Below are 13,907 nucleotides of genomic sequence, written 5' to 3' on the forward strand. Positions count from 1 at the left end.
GCTCCTCAGCATCACATGTATCTCCATCACAGGGTTCCCAGTTACAGGTAGTATAGTGTTCCTCAGCAACACATACATCTCCATCACAGAGATTCCCAGTTACAGGTGGTATAGTGCTCCTCAGCAACACATACGTCTCCATCACAGGGGTTCCCAGTTACAGGTGGTATAGTGCTCGCCAGGATCACATGTATCTCCATCACAGGGGTTCCCAGTTACAGGTGGTATAGTGCTCCCGAGCATCACATGCATCTCCATCACAGAGATTCCCAGTTACAGGTGGTATAGTGCTCCTCAGCATCACATGTATCTCCATCACAGAGATTCCCACTTACGGGTAGTATAGTGCTCCCCAGCATCACATGCTTCTCCATCACAGGGTTCCCAGTTACAAGTAGTATAGTGCTCCCCAGCATCACATGTATCTCCATCACAGGGGTTCTCAGTTTCAGGTGGTATAGTGCTCCCCAGTATCACATGCATCTCCATCACAGGGGCTCCAAGTTGCAGGTGGTATAGTGCTCCCCAGCATCACATACATCTCCATTACAGGGTTCCCAGTTACAGGTGGTATAGTGCTACCCAGCTTCACATGCATCTCCATCACAAGGTTCCCAGTTACAGGTAGTTTAGTGCTCTCCAGCATCACATGCATCTCCATCACAGGGTTCCCAGTTATGGGTGTTATAGTGCTCCCCAGTATCACATGTATCTCCATCACAGGGTTCCCAGTTACAGGTGGTATAGTGCTCCCCAGCATCACATGCATCTCCATCACAGGGTTCCCAGTTATGGGTGGTATAGTGCTCCCCAGTATCACATGTATCTCCATCACAGGGTTCCCAGCTATGGGTGGTATAGTGCTCCCCAGCATCACATGTATCTCCATCACAGGGGTTCCCAGTTACAGGTGATATAGTGCTCCCCAGCATCACATACATCTCCAACACAGGGCTCCCAGTTACAGGTGGTATAGTGCTCCCCAGCATCACATACATCTCCATCACAGAAATTCCCAGTTACGGGTAGTATAGTGCTCCCCAGCATCACATGCATCTCCATCACAGGGTTCCCAGTTACAGGTAGTATAGTGCTCCCCAGCATCACATGTATCTCCATCACAGGGGTTCCCAGTTACAGGTGGTATAGTGCTCCCCAGCATCACATGTATCTCCATCACAGAAATTCCCACTTACGGGTAGTATAGTGCTCCCCAGCATCACATGCATCTCCATCACAGGGTTCCCAGTTACAGGTAGTATAGTGCTCCCCAGCATCACATGTATCTCCATCACAGAAATTCCCACTTACGGGTAGTATAGTGCTCCCCAGCATCACATGCATCTCCATCACAGGGTTCCCAGTTACAGGTAGTATAGTGCTCCCCAGCATCACATGTATCTCCATCACAGGGGTTCCCAGTTACAGGTGGTATAGTGCTCCCCAGCATCACATGCATCTCCATCACAGGGGTTCCCAGTTACAGGTGGTGTAGTGCTCCTCAGCATCACATGTATCTCCATCACAGAGATTCCCACTTACTGGTAGTATAGTGCTCCCCAGCATCACATACATCTCCATCACAGGGTTCCCAGTTACAGGTGGTGTAGTGCTCCTCAGCATCACATGTATCTCCATCACAGAGATTCCCACTTACGGGTAGTATAGTGCTCCCAGCATCACACGTATATCCATCACAAGGTTCCCAGTTATGGTAGTATAGTGCTCCTCAGCATCACATGCATCTCCATCACAGGGGTTCCCAGTTACAGGTGGTATAGTGCTCCCCAGCATCACATGTATCTCCATCACAGGGTTACCAATTATGGGTGGTATAGTGCTCCTCAGCATCACATGTATCTCCATCACAGGGATTCCCAGTTATGGGTGGTATAGTGCTCCCCAGTATCACATGTATCTCCATCACAGGGTTCCCAGTTACAGGTGGTATAGTGCTCCCCAGCATCAGATGCATCTCCATCACAGGGGTGGCCAGTTACAGGTGGTATAGTGCTCCCCAGCATCACATATATCTCCATCACAGGGTTCCCAGTTACAGGTGGTATAGTGCTCCCCAGCATCACATGTATCCTCATCACAGGGTTCCCAGTTACAGTGGTATAGTGCTCCCCAGCATCACATGCATCTCCATCACAGGGGTTCCCAGTTACAGGTGGTATAGTGCTCTTCAGCATCACATGCATCTCCATCACAGGGGTTCCCAGTTACAGGAGGTATAGTGCTCCTCAGCATCACATTCATCTCCATCACAGGGGTTCCCAGTTACAGTGGTATAGTGCTTCAAAGCATCACATGTATCTCCATCACAGGGTTCCCAGTTACAGGTGGTATAGCGTTCCCCAGCATCACATGTATCTCCATCACAGGGTTCCCAGTTACAGGTGGTATAGCGCTCACCAGCATCACATGTATCTTGTCAGGGCTCTGCCGGGGATCAGCGCGGCCTTACCTCCTCGCCGGCTTCCTTTGATCTCCCGGGCGCTCAAAGGACCGTGACCTGCTCACAGGGTGCAGCTAAGCCCAAATCCCGATTGGAGGGGTCACTGGCGAACACCATCCTGTGGGTTAGACTCCGCACCATTGCCCTGGTCTCATCAACACTCGAGAGCTGTGGATGAGGAGAACATATATCCAGGCCCCCCGCCTTCGTTTCCTCCCGCAACCCGGACCCAGAGTTTCCACTTCCCCAGCGATAAGCGTGACAGTTTGTTCAGGCCGCACAATGGAAGCCGCTGGGTCCCAAGGTTCAGGGTCCCTTCAGGACCTGGCCTCTCGGATGGATAACCAGGAGGCAGCCCAACAGCAAGTGGCCCAGTACCTGCAGGAGCTCTCTAGACAGCTGGTCTCGATCCAAACTACATTGGCATCTATTCTCCCGGTTCCACCATCTGCAGCCGCTGCAACCCCTCCACCTCTTTTGGCTCAAGGGGCTTCGGGATCTAAATCTCGTCTCCAGTTGGCAACCCCGGAGAGATTTGATGGTAATCCCAGCCGGTGCCGAGGGTTTATTAACCAATGCGAGATCCAATTTGAATGTCTCCCCCAGAATTTCCCCACATCTCGAGCAAAAGTGGCGTATGTTATTTCCTTGTTGACCGGGGCTGCTCTGGACTGGATCTCTCCCCTGTGGGAACGAGCTGACCCCATTGTGTCAAATTATGAAGGATTTGTTTCAGCATTTAAAAGGATTTTTGACGAACCAGGCCACTCCGCTTCAGCCTCATCCGATTTGCTTCGTGTGCGCCAGGGGTCCCGATCTGTTGGTCAGTATGTAGTTCAGTTTCAAACCCTGGCATCTGAGCTAAAGTGGAACGAGGAGGCTCTCAAGGCATCCTTCCTCCATGGATTATCAGAAAGGATGAAGGACGAGTTGGCCTCCAGAGATTTACCGGAGTCCTTTGCTGATGTCATCTCCCTCTGCATCAAGATCGACCTTCGCCATCGGGAACGCTGGGCTAGTAGAGGCAGGGGGGAACGCTTTCAGGTCCGTACTCCTCCTGTGAACCAGTCTTCTCTCTCTCCTAGTAGTGAAGAAGAACCCATGCAGGTCAATAAGTCCAAGCTTACAGCTGTAGAACGCAACAGGCGTTTCCAAAATAAATTATGTATTTATTGTGCTGCTCCCGACCACATTTTGAAGAATTGTCCTCTGCTTGCGGGAAATGCGAGACCCTGACTGAAGTAGGGAGCATTCAGTTAGGGGTTATGTCCAAGTCATCCCAAATAACAGACAGTCTTCTACCAGTGTCGCTTTCCCATGGGTCCAGGACAAAGAGGGTTAAAGCTCTAATTGATTCCGGAGCGGCAGGCAATTTCATTTCAGATACTCTCGTTCAGACTCTAGGTATTCCTGTCGTTCCATTACCCAATAAACTAGTACTCTCCTGCTTAGATGGTAAAACAGTGCTAGGAGAATCTCTTTCTTCTCTCTCCCATCCAGTATCCATCAAGATTGGATGTCTTCATCAGGAATGGCTGGAATTATTTGTGTTACCTAAGTCTCCCTACGAGCTGGTGTTGGGGCTACCCTGGTTAAAAAAGCACAACCCTGTGTTCAATTGGAATAAGATGCAAATTTTGTCCTGGGGATCAAGTTGTTTACAGAAATGTTTGACCAAGGTGGTTCCTTTGCATAAGTTAACCACAGTTACCTGTCCATCCGAGATGTTCTCTCCACCCTCTATCTCTGTGGGTCCCTCTCAGTCCAATTTACCAGAGCCCTACCAGGATTTCGCTGATGTATTCTGCGAACAAGCGGCAGATAAACTCCCTCCGCATCGACCATGGGATTGTGCTATTGACCTACTTCCGGGGAAGACCCCTCCTCGTGGCCGTGTTTATCCATTATCTGTTCCTGAGACTACCGCTATGGCAGAGTACATTAAGGACAACCTTGCCGTCATCCTCTCCTGCTGGAGCAGGGTTCTTCTTCGTAGGGAAAAAGGACGGAGGGCTCCGCCCTTGTATAGATTATCGGGGCCTAAACCAAATTACGATAAAGAATCGGTATCCACTACCCCTGATTTCCGAACTTTTCGACAAGGTCCGAGAAGCTCAGTTTTTCACCAAACTACACTTACGCGGGGCCTACAATTTAATTCGGATAAAGGCAGGGGATGAGTGGAAAACCGCTTTTAATACTAGGGATGGACACTTTGAGTACCTGGTAATGACTTTTGGACTCTGTAACGCGCCAGCTGTATTTCAAGGCTACGTCAACGAGATTTTTCGGGACATTCTCTATAAATTTGTGGTAGTTTATCTCGATGATATTTTAATTTTCTCTGCAAACTTACAAGACCATCATCGGCATGTACTAGAAGTGTTGTCTCGTCTCCGAAATCATCGTCTCTTTGGAAAGTTGTCAAAATGCCTCTTTAATCAGACCTCGGTACCCTTCCTGGGGCATATAATCTCTGGAAAAATTCTTCAAATGGACCCTGATAAACTGAAAGCTATTGCTGACTGGCCTCAGCCTACTTCGTTGAAAGCTACTCAACATTTCTTGGGTTTTGCAAATTATTATAGGAGGTTCATTCCACATTTCTCCACATTGGTCTCTCCTATCACTTCTCTCACAAGGAAGGGAGCCAGCCCATCCTCTTGGCCTGATCCAGCAATACAAGCTTTTAAAAAATTAAAAATTGCATTTTCCACAGCCCCAGTTCTCCGCCAGCCTCAGCTGGATCAACCATTTATGGTAGAAGTGGACGTATCCTCTGTTGGAATTGGGACCGTATTGTCTCAGATCGCTGAAGATGGGAAGATCCACCCCTGTGGATTCTTCTCCCAGAAATTCTCTCCTGCAGAGAAAAATTATATTATTGGAGATCAGGAACTATTAGCTATATGCCTGGCACTAGAGGAATGGCGTTATCTTCTGGAAGGAGCTAGATTTCCAGTTACGGTCATTACAGACCATAAGAACCTAACTTATCTACAAACTGCTCATAGATTGAATGCCAGGCAGGCCCGATGGTCTCTTTTTTTTCCCAGGTTCAATCTAAGGCTTCAATTTCGCCCAGGCATTTTAAACAAAAAAGCGGATGCTCTCTCCTGTTCTTTTATGACTATGGTAGAGGAAGAGGACCATCCGCAGATACGTCCAATTCTTGATCCAATTGTTTCCGCGGCAGCTGAGAGGACGCTGAGCATTCTCCCCGTGCGTAGGGGACTGCGGGCGGTCCGGTGTCTGGAATCGGGATTCCCGGCATGGGCGCCGCCATGTCAGTCGGCCCATGTGACTGTACTTCCGGCCTGGGATAGGTGAGCGTCAGCTGATCGCTGTGCACCTATCAAAGGGTTCTGTGGGGTATATAGCCTGCATCCACCTTTCTGCAAACTGCCTGAACAACGGTTGTCTCCTAGTCACTAGTTGAGTTCCGGTCCAGGTTCCTGGCGTTCTATTTCCTCTACAGTGTGTTCCATCTCTGCCTGTGTGCCAAGACGTTACTGTGATCCCTGTGCAACAGTGAGTTACCATCTGCCTGTGTGCTAAACGTGTCTCTAGTGAACTTCTTGTAACAGTGTATTACCATCTTCCTGTGTGCTAAACGTGTCTCTAGTGAATCTTGTGCAACAGTGAATTACCATCTGCCTGTGTGCTAAACGTGTCTCTAGTGAACTTCTTGCAACAGTGTATTACCATCTGCCTGTGTGCTAAACGTGTCTCTAGTGAACCTTGTGCAACAGTGAATTACCATCCGCCTGTGTGCTAAACGTGTCACTAGTGAACTTTGTGCTACAGTATTGCCAGATTACGTTGTTTGTGGATCACTCCACAGTGCCTTAAATCTTAGACATCTCTTATTAGGGCCACGGTTATTTGTGTCTCCAATTCCCACTGAGCTCGGGTACCTGGTCAAAGGACCGCGACCTGCTCACAGGGTGCAGCTAAGCCCAAATCCCGATTGGAGGGGTCACTGGCGAACACCATCCTGTGGGTTAGACTCCGCATCATTGCCCAGGTCTCGTCAACACTCGAGAGCTGTGGATGAGGAGAACATATATCCAGGCCCCTCGCCTTCGTTTCCTCCCACAACCCGGACCCAGAGTTTCCACTTCCCCAGCGCCAAGCGTGACACATCTCCATCACAGGAGTACCCAGCTTTGGTGGTATAGTGCTCCCCAGTATCACATGCATCTCCATCACAGGGGTTCCCAGCTATGGTGGTATAGTGCTCCTCAGCATCACATGCATCTCCATCACAGGGGTTCCCAGTTACAGGTGGTATAGTGCTCCCCAGCATCACATGCATCTCCATCACAGGGGTGCCCAGCCATGGTGGTATAGTGCTCCCCAGCATCACATGTATCTTCATCACATGGGTTGCCCAGCTATGGTGGTATAGTGCTCCTCAGCATTACATGCATCTCCATCACAGGGGTTTCCCAGCCATGGTGGTATAGTGCTCCCCAGCATCACATGTATCTCCATCACATGGGTTGCCCAGCTATGGTGGTATAGTGCTCCTCAGCATCACATACATCTCCATCACAGGGGTTCCCAGCTATGGTGGTATAGTGCTCCTCAGCATCACATGAATCTCCATCACAGGGATTCCCAGTTATGGTGGTATAGTGCTCCCAGCATCACATACATCTCCATTACAGGGGTTCCCAGTTACAGGTGGTATAGTGCTCCTCAGTATCACATGTATCTCCATCACAGGGGTTTCCCAGCTATGGTGGTATAGTGCTCCTCAGCATCACATGTATCTCCATCACAGGGGTTCCCAGTTACAGGTGGTATAGTGCTCCTCAGCATCACATGCATCTCCATCACAGGCATGCCCAGCTATGGTGGTATAGTGTTCCTCAGCATCACATGCATCTCCATCACAGGGATGCCCAGCTATGGTGGTATAGTGCTCCTCAGCAGGGGCATTTTAAGAGAGGTTAGGACCTGTGTGCAGACTCAGTTTGAGTAGAGGTAAGTATAACTAAATTTGGGTTCAGGATATGCGACGTATGCCCCCCTGTCTCCTTCTTCAAATCCATAACCTGCCCAGGATCTTTCCAGTTTCAGGCTGGTACTGGAAAATAGGGAGTAAAATTGGTGTGGAGTTCCCCCTGTTACAGGGCTGGCTTGAGGAGGTCACGCCCCCTAAATGATGCTAATTGGGGGCATGCCCGTATGGCACGCCTCTCATTTACCGTCAGGCTGGGGGTGAGCCCAGCACTCCTTCAGTAGCTGGGCTGTCCCCAGCCCTCTCCTTGCACTCCATTCCTTTTTTCTGGGACCGGCACCGCCGCACAGCTGTGGCAACCTCCCGACCACTGGTCGGGACACTTCGGACGGCGGGTGCAACAGCAGGGCAGTGCCCGGAAAACAGGACTGTCCCGCTGAAAATCAGGATGGTTGGGAGGGGTGCGCCCTCTATGGGGTGGTGTTCGACCGCACTAGTCGATTGTGCCTGGAGCCGACCCTGCCCTGTTTTGCTATAACCAGCACCGGGCTGAAACAGCCGAAGGGGTAATGCCATAGCAGAGAGACACACAGGGTGGGATTTCCCTGCCAAAGCATTATCCAGCCGCAAAACTGGTCAGCCCACGGCTGGAAATCCTCGGAAAGTTGGGACCCCCTCCCAAGGATCTACCAAACCTGGGTTTAAAAGCCCTGGGCTCTTCTCTGCACCCCTGGAGGTGGTGGATGCAGAATTAATTTTTAAAAGATAGATTTAATGTTGTTCTTTACAGTTGAACTACAGGTCCCAGCAAGCCTGTCCCAGCATGCCGACACTTTTGATACCCAGACATTAAGGGCCAGCTGTTTCGATGGCAGCATCCTCTGATTAGCAGAGAGTTTCCAACTCTTAGAAAATATCAACTTTAAAAAGTAAATTTACCCCCCAGTCACGGTCCAGGAGCGCCCCTCGCATTTCTACTACAATGTGCGTCCAGATGTGAACTGCGACTCTGTACATACAAAGGGCCGTATTCAATTAGTTTCGCCTCCGCGATAAAGTTCCGCCTGCCCAACTTTTAGCCTACATCGCGTGTTTTGGACGCGGAAACTTATCGAGCGCTTTCACGCTATTCGTCATATTCAATTACAAAACACGTGAAAATGGCAAGCGGCAAATTCAGAACAGGCAGAAAATGCTGTCAGATTTGAGGAAATCAGCATGAACTCCCCAAAAAGATGTACTAACATTGGGGATCAGATATATACACTGGTGGCCAAAATTTGCGGACACATTTTGAAATTTGAATGTTTATCAACTTTGAATGCTAATAAAAACTGTTTCACTTCACGCAGTGCAATGATTCAGATATCAAATGAAAGGAAATTTAATGCTGAATTCAGCACAATAAACGGAGGTCAAATATTTGCATTACAAGGGAAGTTATGCCGTGAAAACAACACTTAGGGTGAAAATCCCTGTGTACTTATGATGTTACTGTCCTATCAGTATTTCGTTGGGTATCCTTTATTTTTCAAGACCGCAGCACAGCGACGTGATCCAGGATTCTGGTGTTAAGTGACAATGGTCTTTCGTATGCAGCAATTGCGAGAGAAATTGGTGGGAATGTGACAACATCAGGAGTACGAAAGTTTTGTTTACGCTATCAGGTAACACAATCTATACAAAACAAAGAAGGAAAAGGCCGGAAAAAGTGCACAACAGCTGTTGATGATAGGAGAATAAAACGAATTTGCGTCAGGGACAGATGGATGTGAGTGCAACTGGTGTTTTTGTCAGTGCAAGAACGGAACGGAGAAGACTAACGGAGGTTGGCCTAAAAGGTAGGATTCCCCGAAAAAAGCCATTGCTGAATAAAAAGCAGCAGCAGAAACGAATACAGTGGGCAAAAGAACACATTGCATGACAGAAGGTCAGTGGAGACAAGTGATATGGAGTGATGAAACTAAGATATCGATATTTGGTAGTGATGGGGGAAAATATGTGAGACGACGCATCGGGGAAGAGGTACATCCAGATTGCATTCAAGCGACAACAAAGAATCCTACAAGTGTTATGATCTGGGCATGTATGACAGCAGATGCTGTAGGCCACCTTTATGTCATAGATGGCACACTGAACAGCAGAAAGTACATTGACACCATCCTACAACCAAAACTTCTACCTTCTATCAGGGATCTTTTTCCAGATAATGTCCCATTTTTTTCCAGCAGGATTCAGCTCCCTGCCACACTACATGGATATACAAAAAGGGGTTCACGGAGAATGACATACAGGTGCTGGGATGGCCAGGAAACAGCCCAGACCTGAACCCCATAGAACATTTGTGGTTCTGTTTGAAAAAACTGGTACATCTGAGGCGTCCATCCAATAAAATACAATTAATTGAGGCTATAATTGTCTCATGGCACCACATAATAAAGAAGGAAGAGCTCCAAACATTGGTTGGCTCAATGACACATCGCTGTGCTGATGTCTTGAAAAATAAAGGATACCCAACGAAATACTGATAGGACAGTAACATCATAAGTGCACAGGGATTTTCACCCTAAGTGTTGATTTCACTGCATAACTTCCCTTGTACTGCAAATATTTGACCTCTGTTTATTGTGTTGAATTCAGCATTAAGTTTCCTTTCATTTGATATATGAATCATTGCACTGCAGGAAGTGTAACAGTTATTATAAGCATTCGAAGTTGAAAAACATTCACATTTCAAAAAGTGTCCACAATTTTGGCCACCACTGTATGTGTCCGAATAGCCCTAATAAAGCAATTTGGGGTACTTAAGTTGTTTCTATAGCTTCTTATTAGCGTCTTTGCACAAGTGGTGAAGAATGGCATTAAGCTGTATTTTTTGGTGAAAATAAGTATTCCTGTCAAATTTGGGGTACTTGAAAATGGGTGCTAGCATATTTTAAAGTCTCTAAAGTGAAGTTTTAAAAAACATGGAAAACGCATCGGTAATCATAAAAACACCTCACCCATCCTTGCAGACCCCCAAGAAGTCTATTTCACTAGTTTTTGAAGCTGTCCCCCCACTTTGTGCTTTTCGCCCCCAAAATGAAAGTATTTCTTGGAGTGTTCTTAAGTTTTTCCTCTGGATTTTTTGACACTGTAGTCCTTTGGGGGGCTATTCAGAGGCAAATCTTTCTCGCCTATTACATTGCATTGACTTTCCGCGTAGGCGAAAACCGGCTGGAATTGAATACGGAGATAAGTTGCGACCATGTGAAAAGACCCGATCCGCGATACTTTTCCGCTGAAAACGGCTTTTCGCTTCTAATTGAATACGGCCCATGCATGCGCCTATATATCTCAATATCATCTATATTAAAGGTGTTTTCTTGTTAATGTTTAATCAAATGTGTTATAAATTGTTACCCAGTTTTATTTTTACAATTGCAGGAAATGGCAACTGTTTGGGATATAGAAGCCCAAACAAACCTTATCAGTGGATTTCGTACAAGCAGGTAAGACCCACCCAGCGCAGGATGCTTTATATTATTTATCGTTTTATAATTTAGGGGGAATGTGCAATAAATGCATTATATGTTGTATATTGTATTGAGTAATACATTATTTACAAAATCTTTACATCAATATACTTTTGTGTTTTATATATATAATATATAAATATATATATATATATATATATATTGTGATAGGATCACTGGTAAAGTGGTCTGTGGCAGGTACATTTGTCCCAGATTCCTGTCTTATGTGTTTTAAACCCCCAGGAGAAAGCCTGCAGTGTAGCAGGTTTGAGTCTCGGCTTTTTGAAAAGCCGGTTTGGGACCTGGGGGTTGTGGGTGAGAGGAGAGGGAGGGTTCCACCAACGGCCACTCCAGGTTTTGGTTCTCGCAGCCTGGTAACAGGCTTGTTAGGGTTTCCACCTGAGAGTGGCCAATATAAGCCTAGTGTGTTTAGGGCTGATTGTCTCACCTGGGAGAGCAGGCAGGGAGTTTGCTCAGAGACACTTGAAAATCTATCTGTAAGTGTTGTGCTGTGCCTTTGTTGCTGGTGAGGGCATTAGGCCCTGCCAGGTTCTGGTAGTGAGGGAACTACCTGTGAAGTTAGTGCCCCGACAGGGCTAGGATTTATGTTTATGTTTTCTTTATGTTATTTCTGACACAAAGACTGGCGCCGACCAGCTTGTACTTGCATCCAGACTGGTGTGCTGCTTCCCTGCTGCTGTGGGTGTGTGTAAGAAAGGAGTCCTTCTACCCAGGAGAGGGAACCCCTAATCTGACTGTGTCACAACATGGTGGAGAATGCGGGCAACCACACACACTGAAGTTGCAGCGAGAGGAAAACTTTCCGTTTAAAAATTAAAGGGACAGACACCCAATTTGTGAGTGTGGAAATAACACTGTGTCCTTGGAGTCCCATAGAGGAGGCGTCAGCCAATGCTCAGAGAGGCAAGGTTCAGCTTATAACCTACACCCCAGGACAAAATGGAGGACATTATTAAGGCCTTGCTCCAAGCTACAGCAGCTCAGCAGGAGACAAACAAACTTCAGCAGGAATCTACCAGAGCTCAGCAGGAATCTACCAGAGCTCAGCAGGAGACGAACAAACTTCAGCAGGAATCCACCTGGGCTCAGCAGGAATCCACCAGGGTGCAACTGTTGGCCTTGGAGACAGCCCAGAGGCAACAACAGGTCGCCATCGAGGAAACCCGCCAGGCCTTAGCGGAAAACAGCCAGGCCATAAAAGAGGTGGTACAGCACCTGGTCGCCCGGCCCAGAGATGTTAATACTGGTCCTCCCACCACCACTCACTCCATACGAGCCAGTCACTTCCTCCAAAAGATGACTTCGGGCGATGATGTGGAGGCCTATCTCGCCGCATTTGAAAGAACGGCCGAAAGGGAGAGTTGGCCCGAGGAGCAGTGGGCAAGTCTGGTGGCACCTTATTTTGACTTATGCCTGGCTGATGCCAAGGACTATAAAAAACTAAAACAGGAGATCCTAACTCGCTTGGGAGTCACCACCTTTGTTCGTGCCCAACGGGTGCACCGCTGGGAGTTCCATATGGACAAGCCTCCACATTCGCAGATGCATGACCTCGTCCATCTGTCCTCAAAATGGTTACAGCCCGAGACGCTGACGGGACCACAGATCGTGGAAAGGGTCGTGATGGACCGGTACCTGCGATCGTTACCTGCGACTCTGCGCAAGTGGGTGAGCCATGCAGACCCTAAGTCCGCGGACCAGTTGGTCGAGCTGGTGGAGAGGTACGTGGCGGCTCAGGAGCTGATGAGTATGCCCCACCGAGCCCCGATGGCGCACCGGCGAACTCCCACAGACACTGGTAAGACTGTTCCAGGGGAGATGCTGGGCGGTGTACCTAAGACTGAGGGTGTAAAACCTGGAGAAAGGCCTGCCAGGCCAGGAAGGTTCTTGCCCCGTAAACGACTAGACATTAATATGACTCAGTGTTTCCGATGTGGTGGCTTCGGCCATATTTCCGCTAATTGTTCACTTACAACTGAACCTATGCAATGTGATACTGCTCATGTCTACCGCAGGGGGTCTTTCTTTGCACAGACAGCCTGTACGGCTGACCGGCAGGCTGAGACTGATAAGCACATGTGTGTACTCACTGTAGATGGCAACCGAGTAGAGGCACTGTTAGACTCTGGTAGCTTGGTGACTCTTATGAAAGCTGAGCTGGTGAACCCCTTGAGGCGTAAGGGGAAAACTGTTGGTGTGACCTGCATACATGGGGATACTCGATATTATGTTACTGCCGAGGTGAACATCGAGACACCATGTGGTTCTGCTATAGTTTCTGTGGGTTTGGTGCACGGTCTGATGTACGATGCAATATTGGGGAGAGACTTTGCTCACTTCTGGAAGTTGTGGGAAAGCCGTTTTGTTCCAGAAGTGAACAACCCTGATCCATTTGAGAAGGTTGTCGATGTAGTGGAGAAGGGAGTTTCTTCTGAGTCAGAGTTATTCCCTTTTTCTACTATGATTGGCGAACTAGAGAATGCGGAGCGTGACGGTGGCCCGCCAACTGATGTGCCTCCCATTGAGGTGGGAAGTGTTGTTGGGCCAGTTGGTCGTCTGCCTGATTTAGAGGTCAGAAGAGAGGTCTTTGCCGTGGAGCAGTTGAATGACCCTACTTTGGTAAAAGCCAGGGAGAATGTAAAAGTGGTTGATGGTAAACCCGTAGACCCTGATAGTCCTTTGTCCTATCCCCACATGGCAATGTTTCAGGATTTGTTATATCAGGTGACTAAGAAGGGGGAAGATGTTGTGGAACAACTAATAGTTCCCAAAGCCTACAGAAGAACAGTGTTGGATCTGGCCCATGGTCATTTAACGGCAGGCCATCTAGGGGTAGAGAAAACCACTGAGCGAATAATGCAGAGGTTTTTCTGGCCCGGGCTTCATAAAGAGGTATCTGACTTTTGCGCATCCTGCCCTGAGTGTCAGGATCATGCTCCCA

At 48.1% G+C, this 13,907-nt stretch overlaps 1 protein-coding gene across 1 annotated transcript in view; it reads left to right on the forward strand.

Moving 5' to 3' along the window:
* ACSL5 (acyl-CoA synthetase long chain family member 5) overlaps positions 1-13,907 on the forward strand; it is an 85,241-nt gene that overhangs the window by 33,828 nt on the left and 37,506 nt on the right. Inside the window, exon 3 of the mRNA XM_088464490.1 lies at positions 10,857-10,921. Within this exon, the coding sequence (XP_088320616.1) occupies positions 10,857-10,921 (65 nt within the window). The remainder of the gene's footprint in view (positions 1-10,856; positions 10,922-13,907) is intronic.

Source organism: Taudactylus pleione, unplaced genomic scaffold (assembly GCF_031769625.1).
Source record: "Taudactylus pleione unplaced genomic scaffold, aTauple2 ptg000008l, whole genome shotgun sequence".
Classification (NCBI taxonomy): domain Eukaryota; kingdom Metazoa; phylum Chordata; class Amphibia; order Anura; family Myobatrachidae; genus Taudactylus; species Taudactylus pleione.